Source organism: Labrus bergylta, chromosome 22 (assembly GCF_963930695.1).
Source record: "Labrus bergylta chromosome 22, fLabBer1.1, whole genome shotgun sequence".
In the NCBI taxonomy this organism is placed as follows: Eukaryota; Metazoa; Chordata; class Actinopteri; order Labriformes; family Labridae; genus Labrus; species Labrus bergylta.
The window spans coordinates 4,470,862-4,488,361 of record NC_089216.1 but is presented as its reverse complement, the minus strand read 5'-3'; the positions used below and the strand labels follow the sequence as shown (position 1 = coordinate 4,488,361).

The 17,500-nt window shown below is 42.5% G+C and overlaps 1 protein-coding gene across 8 annotated transcripts in view; it reads left to right on the top strand.

Annotated features, from left to right (window-relative positions):
• The window catches only part of si:ch211-200p22.4 (phosphatidylinositol-binding clathrin assembly protein), a 90,562-nt gene that overhangs the window by 49,222 nt on the left and 23,840 nt on the right, over positions 1-17,500 (top strand). For 3 of the 8 annotated variants that reach the window (XM_065950974.1, XM_065950976.1, XM_065950973.1), the window contains exons 8-14: positions 2,025-2,066; positions 4,263-4,283; positions 7,189-7,274; positions 7,394-7,517; positions 13,160-13,293; positions 13,838-13,938; positions 15,615-15,725. In XM_065950974.1, coding sequence (XP_065807046.1) covers positions 2,025-2,066; positions 4,263-4,283; positions 7,189-7,274; positions 7,394-7,517; positions 13,160-13,293; positions 13,838-13,938; positions 15,615-15,725 — 619 coding nt within the window. The remainder of the gene's footprint in view (positions 1-2,024; positions 2,067-4,262; positions 4,284-7,188; positions 7,275-7,393; positions 7,518-13,159; positions 13,294-13,837; positions 13,939-15,614; positions 15,726-17,500) is intronic. The other 5 variants (XM_065950975.1, XM_020649357.3, XM_065950978.1 and 2 more) reach the window with 5 other exon arrangements.

Below are 17,500 nucleotides of genomic sequence, written 5' to 3'. Positions count from 1 at the left end.
GCCCCACATTTCTCTCTACACACACACACACACACACACACACACACACACACACACACACACAGAAACCGTACACACACACCCAAAGTAACCCTTAAGATGGAGGATGTGGTTAGGCGCTCCGTTAAGTCTCTCTCCCTCTGCTCCCCACACTCCTCCATCTAATCCTTCCTCCTCCCCGTTCTCCTCGCTCTCCTCGCTCTCCTCCTGACAAAGATGGATACTCGCGTGGCTCTCCCTCGCCCCGTGCCCACAGATCATCCCTCTTTCTTTTTTTGCTCTCCTCTCGCGCCCTCTTCCCTCATTCCCCGGGTTTATTTTCCTGCAGGGTTGAAACATTGAGAATCAGCGACTGTAGTTCTTTATCTTCTTTGCCTTCATGTGCCTTTCAAAATAAAAGCGCCCCTTTGTCTTTTAAAATGCGGTTTAAGACGCGCATCTCAAACATGTGAAGGGTTATTTAAAATCTGATCATCAGACATCGTTCAGCTTTCTTCTGCCGAGAATAACCGTGGTCAGGCTGTCGGAGTTTCAGGGGACATCAATATTTAAAGAACCCCCCCCCCCCCCCCCCCCCCCTTGCTGAAAGCACTCTTATGGTACAAGGACATAAAGAGGGAAGGAGTCTTGGCCTTCCAATGGACCAATACCGGACTCTATCTTGGAACCAATCCGTATGAAAGCCGTTATGAGGAGCAAAACAAAAAAAAATGTAATCCTTTTTGAACAGAGCTGTCCAAACCAAAATTAGACATTTAAAACATCATTCTCCCAGTTTGTCATCAAATTCTATAAGAAAAAAAAAATGCTGCAAAACTTAAAAACAAGATTGAAGATTTTTATTTGTCACATGCTCATACAAGATAGAAGATAGATACTTTATTGATCCCGAGGGAAATTCAAAGCATCCAGTAGCAGGTTACAAAGACATGACATGAAACATACACAACAAGTATGAAATGTTCTGATACTCATTTTTTTTCTGAGACAAAGGGGGGAGGGGGGGGGAGGGGGGCTCATCTTGAAGGGAACGGTTCTGTGTTATGTTGATGTATTATGTTGACAATCTAACCTGTAGAGTTTGTGTTACACAGCAGAAAAAGGTAAGAAGGTCTGCGACATGTGACTCTACAACCCCCCCCCCCCCACACTGATCTGCCCTACCAGATTCTGGTTCACTGTCAAACCTCCACAGACTGAGAATACTCTGAGCGTAACATAAACATACTTTCATTTAGAACGAGCTGTCTTAAAATACAACAAGAAAAACGGATAAGGACAGCACTCCAAATTTGTGTATTTAATTGCCACACTTATAATAAATATACAAATTTGGAGCGCTGTCCTTATCCGTTTCTCTTGTTCAAATATTTGTTGGGGATTCAGCACCCAGTTGTTTTATTTTGAAAGGGAGTTGAGCGTGTTTTTATTTGCCTATCATTAAAATAAGATAAAAACACAGGATAAACAAACAAGAATGAAATATCCAGAAGGGAACCTTTAACGAGCCCACTTTCAGCAACTCTAATTCTTCTTCTTCTGCAGAAGTAAACCTTTTTAAGGGCCGTGTTCATTACTGCAGTGTCCAGGACTTCATGTTCTATATCTGTGTCCTGAAAGTCAACAAGTGTCTCGCGTTGTTTTTGAGAAAAAACTTGGGCATAGCTGTCCTCTTTATAAATGTGTTCACGTGTTCATTATCCATCAGTCCGTCCATGCCCCCGCTCTCTCATTGGTCAGACACATTTATCACCGTCCAATCACTTTGTCAGGATTGGCGGCTTCATGAGCCAATCCTACATGTCGAAAAAAACTTTTCCTTGTTTATTTCTGTTGTCGTTTTATGTCGACACTGCCACTGCATGGAGTAATGATCCCCTGTTTTGTTTTCTTTTTCTCATCTTTTTTTTTTTTTTCAAACGGATCCCCCCCTCCTTCTGCTTTTTTTATTTTTATTTCCCCCCCTCTCCATTTTATCCCACCTTCCTGCCTTCCAATTTTTTTTGTTTTGTTTTTGACGACAGCAAGTTGGAATAGATCAGGGTGACATCCCAGATCTCTCACAGGTCAGTGTACATCTCACCTTCCACTTCTTCTTCTTCTTCTTCTTCTAACTCATTTTTCCCGCTTCCCTTTCTTACGCCTCACCTTTTTTCCTCTCGCTTCCTCTCCTCCCTCCATGTGGTTTCATCCACTTACACCACACTTCACCCCTCCATTTACCTGTGTTCCTCCTCTTCAACTCATCCTCTCTTCTCCTCTCTCTCTCTCTCTCTCCACCCACTCACATTTATTCCACTCGACCATCTCGTCTCACCTGAGTCGATGCAGCGCTCCTCAAACTTCAATTGATTTCCTGCTTCCTCTCTCACGTCTCAATGCTGCTTACAGTTCCGACCACAGGCGGAGGTGTGTTTATTTGGCCTGTTTAGACATCACATGGATTTAAAAAAAAAAAACCTTCACAAACAGTGAGTTTTAGACCTTGTATCTCCCCCAGAATAAACATAATTACTACAACAAAGGGCTTTAAAAACAAGAGGGAATAGACTCCAAGATTTCTGTTCTTAATCGTCAAGGATAAAGCTGCCTTTGTCTCTCATTTCAAATTCAGAGGAATCGCTTCCAGCTTGTGTTCATCCTCCTCCTAATGGTTTATGAGAGGAAAGAAGAGAGGCTGTAGACAATCCTGGTTAGACCACCACACATGGATACAGTTCTTATTTGTAAATCCTTTTTTTATCCTCCTTTCAGTCTTTAAAACTGTGATACTATCAACTATTATTTCATAGATTTTTCACTAGGGTTTTCTAAGGATATATTTTTAAACCCGATTTAATCGCGATTAATCACATTTTTAATCACATTTTTGGAATTACATAATTTTGCTTCTTTTTTAAAAAAAAAATAGTCCTTCAACAGGACCCAGTCTTCGTCGTCTTCTTAGTCCGCTCAGTCAGGACTGAAATGGTCCGGTCTACAGAGGATTTCATGTTTGTGCCACCAGCTGTTCACGCTGTTACCCATTGGTGTCTAAGCATTGCCCCTGTTGCCTAGCAACCTTGACAGCTGCAATAAAAACTGACATCATGTAACTTGTACTTTTATTTTAAAGGTAGTTTGAAGGTCCCTTTAGTTTAACATTAGCAACATTAGCATCGTTAGCTATCCGACTGAGATGGAAACAATGACTTACATATGAAAGTTTAATCGTCGGCCGCTTGAAAGTCACAATCTTGTTTGAATTGGTGCGCAGTAAATCTTGGGAAATGTTGGGCGACCAAGGGGTTCATCGGATGGATCCTACGAGGCCCGGGGAAAGTCAGACGCATTTGTGAAAATGGACAGCCTGCGACGCAACGCTGTGTCACAACTGGTCTTCGAATGCACCCTCGAAAGGATTCAGCCCTTAAACTGGGACTCAGCAAGTTAAAGAGTTTCAAACCCTGATAGTATAATTCTACAATTCACTTAGCAGACGCTTTTATCCAAAGCGACGTACATCAGAGAGTAAGAACAACACAAGCAAGGATCTAGAAAAAAGGGAACAATGTCAGTAAGAGCAAACGATCAGCTTTGAGTCTGATTGGACACACAGGTGCTGACAGGAAGTGACCAGAGGCAAAGCACAACATTGAGGGCAGTTCTTGAGAGCTCTAATCAGTATAGAAACCATCTTATAAGTCGTCGTTAACAAACAAAAACCATCGTCACAACCATCATCATCATCAATAATATGGAGACCATCATCATTAAGTTAGTAGGTATTCATGAAAGAGCTGGGTCTTTAGCTTTTTCTTAAAGGTGCAGAGGGACTCTGCAGATCCAATGGGGTTTGGAAGTTCATTCCACCACCGGGGGGCGACAGAGGAGAAGAGTCTAGTCAGCGTCTTAGGACCCTGTTGTGAAGGTTGGATCAGACGCCTTTCATTGGTGGAGTGTAGTGGGTGGGAGGGAGTGTAACAGTATCCTCAGCTCAGTAAACTTTCAGGCCTTTGTGCACGTTGTGATATTGAAAGTTGCCCCTTTGGTGCTTTTCTGCTTCAAGAAATCTGTGGAAGGATCTCCCACACATGGACACAACTGTAACATTTTTTTCCCAGCCTGGATGGCTTGTGCTCATGCATTTCTAAAAAAATCCTTACCGAGCGTAGGGCGGGAAGTTAACGGCGTGTGGATGGACTGTGTGGGTGTTAAACTCGTAGTAAAACTGAGTGTGGTCGTTAAATAGACCTTTTTCTCTTCTCCCTCGTCTGTCGCAGAAAACAAAAGGATCTTACCTTGTAGGTGGTGGGTTGCATACTGTACTGCTTACCCCCCCCAAACCCCCGCTGCATGAATATCATATACAGCACGCGTGACTGTATGATGTATACGTGTGTGTTCAACACACACACCAACACCTCATACACTCAGAGGCATGCTCTTGTGTTTTTTCCCTTTCCCCTTGTGGAGCGACGGGGTGTTGACTGAGTTCAATATGAGTGTGTCGGCCTCAGGTGGCTTGCTTGTAGCTCTCTTGCACACAAATCTGCACACACACACACACACACACACACACACACACACACGCTGGCACGACAAGCAAAAGGCCATGAAAGCTCATGAATAGAAAATGAGGCTTCACCCCTCCGTTTTTGCATTTGCATGAAAGAAAGAAAAAGAATCCCTGCACCAGGTTTTCCAATCGCTCGCTTAGATTCCCTCCCTCCTCCTTATGATGTTGTTTATTTCATGTTTTGTCATGCACAACATCATGGCTTCCACCCTGCATGGAGGTGCTTGGATAATGAATAACCCCTGCATTATCAGAGAGAACGGACAAAAATGAGAGGGGAGAAAAAGAGGAATCTCTCTCAGGTTGAGCAATATTTCACAAATGAACTTCTCGCGTCAAAAGATTGCATTGTTTGTTATGGAGACTGGGCGGGTGCGTTTCTGTTTCCATGCCTCTTTCTGGGCATCAGTCGTGGTCAGAGGTTTTTTTTCTTTTTACTTTTGGGGAGTTTCTGTCCAGCCGTGCGCACATCCTACCCATCGCGTTTACTGTGAAAGCCACATAAGAGGAATCCTGGAGCCGATTTCTTGGGAGTTTTTGGCAGAAACGTCCTCCTGGACTCGCAGATGAACTGATTAAAATTTTTGGCTGCCCAAGGACATTCTTGGTAATCTGTGTCCCAGTCTCGTGAATGTAAAATCTCAGCAAGGCAGAAAAGGAAATATTTTACCCTTGGTGTATTTTTGACTTGTATACCTTTTTATTTGATATGACAGAGGATAGAGAAGGAAACAAAGAAGAAAGTAGAGAATGACATGCGAGAAAAGAGCCACAGGTTGGGTTTGAACCTGGGTCACCCACTTTGAAGGCCTCCATGCATCGTGTGCAACCTAACCGCTTGGCCATTGGTGCCCTGTATGTTTAGTCTTTATCAGTCCAATAATCAGGTGAATAAATCCAACAATGAAAAACAAAAAGTTAGCAGAGAATCATCGAGATAGAGATCTTCTCCTGTTGTTAAATTTGAGGTAGTGCGACCACTCCTGTTTAAAACAAAAGGCAACTTATATTGGTTTTTCCCCACATCCATCATCCCAGCCAGAGTTGGATTGCTGCACACAAACTGCAACTCGACCGAACCCTAAATCTGTGCTGGGAGTCCTCGGTTGCTAATCTAACCTTGAAAAATTGGCCTTGACTCTAAGAGTCTTTATCGTCATCATATGTTAGCCAATAGGTTCCGAGATTGGCCACAAGATGGCGGGCTTGGTGGTTAATAATTGTCAGAGATTGGTGTCAACAAATGGCATTTGTATTCTCACTTTAGTCTCTTTTTAAAAATGTTTTTGTCTCGGCCTTTGAAAGGCGGCTTTTATCTCCAAACATCTTGGATTGAGGAAGCTACATTTAAAGAATGCAAAAAAAGGACGGTCAAGAGATAAGAAAACCGGCTGCTGAGTTTCTGTGTCGGAGCAAATATTGACTCTGCAGACTTAAAGTTCTTTTCACCAACTCAGACAGTTAAAGCCGATCTCTCCTTCTTTCTTCAGAGTCTGTTTCTTTAACAACCAGGCAACAGTTTGGCGAGAAGCCTCCGTCTAGCCGAGTGCTAACAACTCCGGAGCCAAAACATTCCTTAATATGTGTGTGTGTGTTTGCGTGCGTGTCTGCTGCCCCGACTGACAGCACACTTTGCATTCTTGTGGACGGAGAGAGGCAGACATGACGTTGTCATATATTTTCTCAGTGGAAGGATTTCTCCTCCTCAGCCAAAAAAAAAAAAAAAAAGCTGAGAAAGATTTCTTTTTCTGCTTGTTAAATTTCGCAGGAGAACTTCTGATTGTCTGCTTAATAATGGAGACGTCTCGCTCTGTTTGAGCTGCTTCTTCTTTTTGTGGTTTTTGGAGCATTAATGAGGCACTTAACGAGCGCTTGAAGTCCGCCGTCTTGTGCAGTGCGAGCGATCGGATGCTCAACTTGGAGTCTGCAGCTGTTTTTTCATGCAGTAGCTTAGCAACAATCCCCGGGTAAACCTGCTCACTTCATGTGTGCTGCAGGAACGGTTCAGCCCGAGTTTAATCACAACAAAAGAAGCATTTTCAGACACTCTGACGTTTATCTGGACTAGTCATTAAGAAAAGGTGAAAAAAAAGATTAGAGCGTAATCTCAATCCCCTCGTGGAATGAATGTGCAGAGATTTGCTTTAAACCCGAGCAGAGACGTCTTTTTGTGCAGGTGTGACAGGACGAGTGACACTGTCAGATAAGAAAGACAAAAAAACGCTCGAACACAGCAAAAGGATTTAAATAGAACATTTTTAAACAGGAGAGAAATCATCGCCCTCTGCTCACGCAAAAGTCAGGAGAGGAAGTGTCGCGACCTCTTCTCCACTCTCCACCTTTCCCCCCCCTCGCTCTTTGTCTCTCAGCCTCCTCCTTTGTTCTCTCTCTCTCTCCTTTGAGCTCTAACCGTGCGAGTGTTTGCTGCATGTTGCCATGGCTATTCTTGGAGCCTGATGCACTCTGTTACCTTCCTGTGAGACTGACTAACTCCTGGGTGCTGCTGTGTGTGAGTGTTGGCATATGTATGGGCGGGTCTTTTTTTGTGCATATGAGAGAGAGAGAGAGAGAAAGTGGAAAAACACAAGTCAAGAAGTTGAGTTTCTGACTGAATGTCTTGATTTCCTCAGGCCCCCAGCAGCCTTCTGGAGGCTTTGGAGCAGCATTTGGCCTCTCTGGAGGGCAAAAAGACCAAGGAGTTAAATGCAGACACCAGGTAGACATCCTTCATTTTCCACCATGTTTTCTATAAAAAAAAACAACAACTTTTTAACACCACTCAATAAGTCAAGAGAATAAGTAGAAGTTTTTGAGCTTGTCTCCTGTTTTTTGCAGAGCGTCCACCCTGTCCAGCGCTGTCTCGTCCCTCTCCTCCACCGGCATGTCGTTCAGCCGCATGGACGAGAAGGAGAAGCAGCAGGCCCTGGAGGAGGAGCAGGCCAGACTGCAGGCTCTTAAGGTAACCATTTTTTTTAGCTTCTGTACCAAAAATCCCCTCTGAGTCGAGGGGTCAAGACTCAGTGCTGTGGCAGCAGAAACACCAGCAGCAGCTGCAGCTGCAGCAGCAGGTCGAGCAGTCACAGCTCTCACCTCTTTCTCAGTTTAAAGCAGCTCTCAGCGACTTCAAGAGTCCCATTTCAACAGCATTTTCTTTTCGTTTTTTTGCCCCATTTACAGCAGGTATTAAGTTATGTCTATATCTGGATACGCTATTGTGTTTGTCCTGGTCTGTAACATTTTTTTACTTTTATAATAATTCATTTTATTCAGGCTTTCTTCTTCACTGTTTTGGGATTCAGCTCAGATTGTAGACCAAGTACAACACTATGTTTGTGTCAATCAATTTTTTGCTACTAAGGCTGTAGCTTCATTCAGCACTTACTCTGTGTTTTTACAATCAACAAACTTCTCAAACTTGCATTCTTCCTCACACAGATCACATCCAAAGTAGTAGATACAAAAATACACAGAGAACATTTTCTCCCAGTATCTGTCTGTCTATCCTATCTAGTTTCAATCTTTGTGTAAATATTGTCTCTGTGTGTTTGTTTGCACTGGGAAAGAACAGAGAGCTTCTGAGTATCAGAGTCTAAAAAACTTCTTGTCTGTGTCGAATACAAGGCAAATAAACCAGATTCTGATGTTAACTTTGAACATTTTTGTGATGGTTAAACGTTGACTCATCTCGTAGTTATTCATGTAAGGGGAGGGTACACTGGATTTACAAATCCCCCCACTGTAATCATATCCACAACAGTCTTAAAAACGACAATAACAATAAAGCGGTAACTTACCGTAAAAGTGAAACGGCATCTTCAACAATCTTTAAATCTGCAGCAACTACGTAACACTATAGCCTGATAAAAAGGTAGAAAAAAATCTATAAAAAGAAAATAAAAACTTGTATACTGCTCAACTTTTGTCCTGTAGACATCTGACTTGTTCTGCTGATAGATTTCTCTGCAACTTTTTTTTTTTTTTCTGTGTTGTGAGCGTGAGCTGCGGTCGACGCTAAAGGCCGGGAGTCTCACAACGCTAGAAAAGTCAAAGTGTAAAATGTGTTGACATTTCTCGCTCGGAGCCCCGGGAGTCCTTTCCTTACAGCGAGCTGTAATTGAGTCTGTACAGTGTGTGTGTGTGTGTGTGTGTTTGTGTGTGTGTGTGTTTAAATTATGCTTACATCCTGGAAGAAAAGATTCAGTATGTGTATCTTTGTGTTGCCAGTGTCTTAGTTGTGTGTAGTTTGTGTACTTGCTGTCAGATTAGGTTCTGAGTGTGTGTGTGTGTGTCTCTGTGTGTTTGTGTGTTTGTGTGGTTGATTGGATTTTAGCGCCCTGTTTACTCTGTGCCCTTGGTCGCCCTGTTCCTGCCAGGGTCCACTGATTACCTCGGGCTTTTATTTTGAAGATAGAGCGAGTGAGATCATGAGAGAGAGAGAGAGAGAGAGAGAGAGAGAGAGAGAGAGAGAGAGAGAGAGAGAGAGAGAGAGAGGGGTGAGCAGGGGTCACAGCGATACTCGGCTACAGCTGTCTGAGTGCTCTGCTGTCCATATGGACTTTACACACACACACACACACACACACACACACACACACACACACACACACACACACACACACACACACACACACACACACACACACACACACACTCGTATTGAAAAAAAAAAAACAGAAACACTTCCACACGCAGCTTCTGTCCAGCTGGGGGCCGCAGCCCAAACAATAACAGCAGCTCCCGTTTGTTCCCCTCCACGCTGTCAGAATACCAATGAAGAGGATCCACTACAGCAGGAGATTCTGTTTATTTATCTGCTCCAATGAGCGCTCCCTCTAAACGATGACGCCTAAGCCACGAAGTCAATTGGACTTCTTTTTTTTTTCAGAAAAACGCAATCAAAATAAATGAGAAATCTGTTTTTTTCTCAAACTGGTTTTCGTCGTGACGGTTAGTCATCTTCTTTTTCCGACACGATGAGAAATGACTTTTACACTCTGTTGTCTGCACACACCTCTGCAGTGCTCAGGAAGTGAACTGGCAGCTCTCTAGCCTCCAGACATATTCCAGACTTGTTCCGCACCAGGACTTGAACCAACGACCCCTCCTGTTCCCATCCCAAATCCCTACAGACTGAGCTACTGTATAAATGGTTTAAATAACAATAACTTTATTTATATAGCACCTTTTAAAAACACAGGTTTACAAAGTGCTTCGACAAACAGCAAGAACAAAGCAAACTAAACCAAACACAGAAGAACATAACAAATGCAAAATACTAAAAATAATTAAATACAATTCAACAGGAAAGAACCCATATTGCACGATACCCAACAGATATATAAAACCCGACCATCATAAGAACCATCATAAGAACCATCATAAGAACCATCATAAGAACCCAGGCAAAATAGATGCCATGATTGACAGCTTTGTTGACGAAAGCAGCTCATTCAGCGATGTGTGCACTGTGTTAGTAGAGTAGAGCCCAAATGGGCGAGAGGAAACACAACGAACACAAACAACAAGAGTCATTGAATTTCCAAAAGCAAGCGTCTGCTTAAAACCCAAAAAACTCATCTGCTGTGAACTTTACAGGAAACGTTTCCTGTTTTTCTGATGATTTCTCATGAAACAAACGGAGAGAGAGAGTTGAGAAATCTTAATCCAGTAATTATTTTTTTTGCGGCATCTTCACCTGGTAGATGTAAGTGCATCTTTTGGAAAACGCTGATCTGACAATTGTAGCAACAATAGTCAAGTCAAGTCACATTTATTTATAAAGCACATTTAAAAACAGCAGCAGCTGACCAAAGTGCTGTACAATGCATCAAAGAAACAGTTTACAGGGGATTACAACATATTACAAAAAAACACAAAATAAAATATGACAGAATAAATAGGAGAGATAATGAAAGCAATAACTAGAATGAAAGAACCATCTACTCAGGCCCAGAGGACTCAAATGCTAACATATAAAAATATGTCTTTAGAAGGGACTTAAAAGAGTCAGTAGAGGATGCAGACCTGATGGGAAGAGGGAGGCTGTTCCATAGTTTTGGGGCTTTAACTGCTTTATAGAACCTCCATACTGACTTCGACGTAAACATCGTCTTCAGTGAGAAGAAGAATGTGTTTTAATCAAAGTGGATCAGTTCTCTGTAGGGAGCGTTACAGACCGTGTAGTACTGTGATCACTATCGGGGGGGAATAAACGTCACAGGAACACGTCTCGCATCAAAAACACCGCAGTGACTGTGTGTAGATAAAAACCCCCACAGGCTCCCAGGAAAAAGCAGCAATTTCCATTCCCACTGCGACAATCCATACTCCACATCTCCACCTTTTTGTCCTGCTCTAAATTGCTTCCCCCCCCCACGAACATGCTCCCACATAAGACACAAATGCATCGATCCCACAGGAGATATGAGGTCAACAGTAGTAGACCCAGAGGGAAATCAAATATAAATGAGCATAAGAACATATTAATAAAAATCAATCAATACGCTGATGATCTTTAATGTTGTCCCATGTGTAGGTGTAATCTTAACCTCGTGCATTATTTACACGTTTACATTACTCACAAAATGCCAGAACATAACATCATCTTAAAGGATGGCTAATGGGAAGCTGTTGGCTGTCAGATTTCCCAGCATGCATTACACTAACCCTGGAGCCAAATGTTTAAATTCATGCAAGAAATGAAAGTGTGGAGGAGGTCGGAGAGATTTTTTTTGGAGGTGTCGGAGCAGCTTCAAAGTAAAGACGTGTTGATCTTCTGTCAGCAGGTCAAATAACTTCCAGATGTTTGTCTGTGTTATCCAGATGGGTAGCTTACCTCTGAACAGAAAGTAATGAATCATTCTGTTATTTATTAACCTGAATCATTTTTTCTAAGATTGATTGGTTGATTACACGCCTTTAAATGTAAAAAAAAAAAAAAATGTAATTAATGGTCGTCGGCCTTTCTCAGATCTTAAAGTGATGTCTTCAAACTGTTTCAAAACCCAACCACGCTTCATTTACCGTCATAGACGACGACAACGCAACCAATCCGAATATCTGAGACATCTCTGACCTTTCATTTTGTATTAACTATTTTAAGCAGCGTACACACGACAAAGTAAACAGGTTGGTCTTGAGCTCCATTCCTCTCCCCCGATCTTTCCAGATGTCCCTGTGGTGTGAGGTGTGTTAAGAGGGATGTGATCTGCTTAGTGGACCGATTTCAAATCGTAAACATCGATCCTATATCGTGTTGTCTGAACCCAGAGGACAGTCGAGAACTCACTCTGGGGACTTTGATGTGGAACGAAACGACAGACGATTTGGACAAAAGAACAACGACCACAGAAAATCAACTAAAAGTGACTATAATAGAGCTTTCACACCTGCAGAAATCTGCTGGAAAAACTCCTGATATTTCCAGGAGGATTTGTATGTGTGAACGCAAACAAACAAATATTTTTGCTCAGACTTCCCCCGGAGTTTCTCCTGTCAGACCCTCTAGTATTTTTTCTGCAGCAAGTCTGAGTAAGCTGATGTGAGAACGCAGCAGGATATTATCCGGAGAATTCAGCTCGAGCCAATCGGAGGGGGGAGTGACGTATGTTCTGTGCTATTTGGTTGATATTGGGATTCCATTGAACTACACATAGCATTGATATAAAGTTTATATCTCTATACAGCGTCATATAGCGGACTCGGCCACTTCCACGTCTTTGTTTTTTTTACATCACTTCTTACCTCAGGAGACCCCCCCGCCCCCTCTCCCGTCTGACAGGGATAGTCTCCCGCTGTGAGGTGAATATGTGAACAACCAGGTCAAGAGAATCTCCTGAAGTTATCTAGATATTTTCAGGAGTGAATATCTGAAAATGTCTTTAGTTCGTTCTTGACTTTCATCTATTGTAGCGAAGGCAGCATCCCGACTCTGCTAACGACAGAGCCTTTAGATGTGCTGGGGGATTTTTAACAGACCCACAGAAAGCGAGCTGCAGAGTTTGTTTGTTTTTAATCGTCATTAGAAACTATTATCATTAGTTTTTAAACACTTTCACTTAATCGTCCGTCATTAAATTGTGTTTTCTTTATCCCACACCAGCAGGCCCTCGCTGGCACAGGAAAACAAGCAATCAAGTGTTTTTTTTTAGGAGTTAACTTGGATGAAGGCCTGAGTTTGAGTCTGTCTTTTCTGAAGCCAATCGCTCTCAAAATATCACCAAAGAACACAAATTCAACTTTTCTTCTCATGTTCTTACTGTCATTACTCCACACTGGGCATGTTCGCTGTGAGAGCGAGTTGAAAGGACAGAAGGACTCTGAAAACACTCAAAGTTACAGGAGGACAGCCGCCTGAACATTTTGGACGCCGTTTCCTCCGAGTTATTTTTCCGTGTTTATTTGTGTCGTTGTGGACACCTTCGAGTTCAATTTACTTTGTGTGCGTGAGAATGTGTGTTTGCCTCTTTCCAGGATTTGACTTAACGGGAAACTGAGCTCTAATTTATTTGTTCATTTGCAAAAGGAAGTGACTGTTTGACAATGTCTTCCTGACTGCATGATGTTGACTTTCTGTGTGTGTGTGTGTGTGTGTGTTTTCAGGACCAGCGGCTGAAGGAGATTGGCGTGCATACTCCGCCCTCCGCCTCCCCCAGCAGTCAGTCGATAGGCAGCGCCAACAACAACCACATCGCACCGACACCGGAGCTGTTCAGCTCTGCGCTGTCTGCCAACAGGTAAACATGTTAGCTCAAGTCTTTGACTCCTTAAACATTCACAACCCTTCAGGATGAGCTTTTAAATACTACAGCTCCCAGAATTCTTAGAGCAAACACTCATGAGCCTGTATTAGTATTAGTATTAGCTGTAACTTAAAACAACCTGCTGCTCTTGAAACGTGTTTTATTTGAACTTTTGATGCAGTGAAATTCCCTCCAATCACAGAAACGTATTCTGGCTGCAACATAGAAATACAACAGAGTAACTGGCTCTGAATTTACAGCTCCTAACTGTTTTATTGCTCTGTGGAAGTTTTTACAGCTCTCCAGAGAGCGAGGATTCATCTTTATCTGCGACAATCGAACACTTTTAGTGGTGACTTTGGCTATTCAGAAGAGATTGATTAAATATTAAAGCTCTGTCTCTGTCCGTCAATTCCATTCCTCTCTTTGTTTATCCTCTCCTGGCTCGCTGTTTTTATTTCTTTACCCCTCTCTCTTACTTTAAATCTCTTATTTCACCTTCTTTTTCCTCTCTCTCTCTCTCTCTCTCGCCTCTTAGTGTGCCCAATCTGAACAGTGACCTGTTTGATCTTCAGCCGGCCTTCATCCCCGCTGTGCAGAGCAATCCTTCCATCTCCAACGCCAACAGTGCCTGGGGAGGTACGCTACCTGCACACTCACACGTGCACAAACACACACCTCAGAGGGGATGCAGACATGCAGATAAGATGGACTCTTAGCTCCTAGCACAAACGGATAAATAGTCTGAGTGTGTTTTTCCTCTAGCTTGTCATCCACTTTGCTATTGGTCCATTTTCCGACCCATTCATTGTGTTTTGTGTAAACCATCCATCCACCCCATCATTATTTCATCCCCTCTCTCCAAAAACTAGTCTTGCATGAAGCAGCTGGTGTGTCATTTAAACGAGAACAAAAAAAAAGGAAGCAGGTGTTTTTTTATTGTAAATCCTCGCGGCGTTATGTAATAACAACAAATCCTATGTGTTCACACTCCAGTCACAGGCGGTGCCAGCAGAGGTTCACCCACCGTGTCTTTGTTTTCTTGTTTGTCAGAGTGGATGAAAATCTTCTTGCAGCAGAAATGTTGAGCATCCACTCGACCGAAACTCTGAAAAATATGACATTTCAGCCCAGCGTCGGCTGGTTGAGTTAGCACTGTTAGCTTAAAGCATTACAGGCTACATGGCAGAGGATTAAAGAGAATAAGTGCATGACAAGTCAGAGCTAGCTTAAAGATCTACCCTCTATATACTATCAGTGGGTAGATCACTGAATCTGATATATATTTTTATAAGTTAGAGAGTAATTTGGGAAATAGTCTTAATTGTCCCCTGACCAAGAGCTCGATAAGAGGATTCATATGATGTATCTCTATCTGTTAGCTTAGCAGCAAGACTGGTAACAAAGGAAGGTTAGGGTTAGCCTAAGGGGCTACCCTAACTCCTGACCCTGAAGCTTCCAGTTAGCCAAGGTTTTATCACAAATGAAACAAGTCAAGGAGTGCTGGTGGGTGGATTTTATTACCTTTTTGAATCAAGCCAGACTAGCTTTTTCCAATGTTTGTGCTAAGCTAAACTAAGCTAAGCCAAGCTAAGCTAGCCAGATGCTGGCTGGAGCTTCATATATGACGAGCAGATTTTTAGAGTGGTGTCAAACTTCGTACAACAGTTAGATATGACAGATATCATTAAAAACTTAAATATGGGAACATTTCACAATAAACGCTTAAGAGCTATTTTAAATGCACATTAAAGGTCAAACTGTACACTTTGTAACCGTCATTTTTAATCTTCCACACTTCTAGATTCCCCTTAGTGAGTCTCTGTCATGTTTCCTGGAAGGTTAGCTGTAGCGGTCTCATCATATTTATTTATAGACGTTGCGGTGCTCTGGCTCTCTTGTGTTTCCTGTCGGGTATTCTTGTTTTCGCGGACTCCACAAAGACAGCCGCTCTCTAAAGGCTTCAAACTCTAATCCCCAGCAGGGATGTGGATGAAGACAGAAAAACAAAAGGTGTATCGCTGGATTTCCTCTTGCACAGGCTTAATACTCCAATGAAAGCCTCGACATTCCCCACAGCCTGAGCACAATCCCACGTTACTCAGCAACAACAATGGCGGCATGCAGGAGACTGTAATGTCCATGTTAGCAATCTAATGGGATTAGTTTGGTGGGAGGTGTTGGAATCCTAACTGGAGCAGCCTAAACCACTATCTGATGTTTAAATCTAGAGTTATTTCAGAGCTTCCCCAGTCCTACAGTTATCTAATACAGTTTAAGGTTTTTAATGGGTAATATCTAACTGCATCCCTCAGGATTGGAGAGCCAGCATCTGCAGCAGACCACCCCGGCCATGACTGTAGATTTCGATGCTGTGTTTGGGAATAAGACAACGCCAAGTAACAACGGCACACAACCTGCAGCCGGTAAAGCCCGCCCCTGTCTGACTGTCCAGACAGTTACTGAAACTTAAAACCTTTTGGCTTTGCTGGCAGCACAATCGTAGCATTTCACTAACACACAGGTTATGGTTTTTCTTGCCACTGCGGGATGTTTCTAGCTTTTTTTTTTTTTTCCTCACAAAGCTCTTTGTTTGCAGTGCAGCTTGTGTTCAGGGCTCGCTGATTTCTTTGCTCTAATCCAGTATAACCACATCAGTGTATTTTGTCCTGCTCGGAAGTTACAACTGGAAGCTTTTGGTTTTGGTGTTCCGCCTGGCTCTGGCTTTGGACGCACAAACTTCTCTCCAAACATAGCCACTATTCGTGTAACTGCAGTAAGTTCCCAACACAGATGTTGGGATAAATTAGATTAGATACGTTTGAAGTTCAAATTAAATCGATCACTTGCAGATAAACTCCGAACAGCTTGTCTGTTTTCATTCAGCAAATACGGTGATGTGGTTACCCCAAGGGTTTCAAATGGATTTGGATCAAGAAATCACTAAATCCTGATTGGTGATTGGAAAACATATCCCGGCCCACTCTCAAGTTGTAAGAGATAATGAAGACCAAATTCCCCCTTGTAAAACAACAAGTTCATTCCCGTCCAAAAATAGAAGCAAGCTGTTTCATAAAGTAGGAATTCAGGGCTTTGAAGGATTCAACATCAGTTGTTTTATAGTTTCGTTTTTACTGAACTAAGCAGAAAGTTAACAAATTCCAGATCTAATTTTACTCAGTAAGTCAACTTTTCTTTTATGCATTTATTCAATGGCCTTAATCATTTTTGTAGAAATTTTCAAATCTGATAAACCAGGAAAAAGACTTTAAATTCTTGTTTTGAGTCTTTTTATGCCAAAAATTTTCACTCACTTCCTTCATTTTGTTTTTTATCTTTGGAAACAAAAGGAAAGTTTTCAGATATTCCACTTACAGTTTTGATATATATTGATTAATCTCCAGCCAGTGTTCAAATCCAGTAAAAAAAAAAACTAAACTTGAGTATACAGAGAGTGTGGAGGAACACCCCCCACTCTCTTGTGCTCTTGTTGTGGTTTTGCTGCCTGTTCTGCTAACAGCTTCAGACTGATGGCTTAAGTGTTGCAGGTCTGGGACTTTGGCTCCGAGCCCTCTTATTAGCTTACTTTCTTTTAACCTCTCAGCAGCTGACACAATCAATCTTGGCGCTTCTCAACCCTTTCGGGTCTCCAGACACCCCTGCAAAGCATATCATTTTTAAGGCGCTGCGAGTTATCGGCAGCTCCGGAGGCACGGCAGATAAGAGCGACTACCTGCAGAGGTCATCTGAAGACTATTTTTATCACAGAGGGAGGAGGGAGTTGAAAGAGAAGAGCGGGTTTAAACTCTCTGAGCTCACAGGAAGTTATGGAACTTTGGCGTCTTAAAAATTTGACTTTTCAATCGTTTAAAGGAGGCATTTATAGATCATTTTTATTCTCATAGTTGAAAAAATCAACAACCAACAGTCAATTCATCCTCCTGATGCATATTTCTTTGTAGCCTTTCTTAGATGAACTCTGTGTCACAGCCGTTCATTGTTACCAAGACACCCCTGAGCGAGCCGCGCTGCTGCTCTGGTAACGTGTTCCTTCTTGGTGATGAGCGTGGGCACTAGTTTTATTTTTAGATTAAAGTCACTATACACCTTAGCAGGGACACAGTCACATCTGCCAGCTCCTGTTCTCTCTGCTCTGACAGCTCATCACGGCTGAGTCGGATACAATGAATGGACGAAGCTG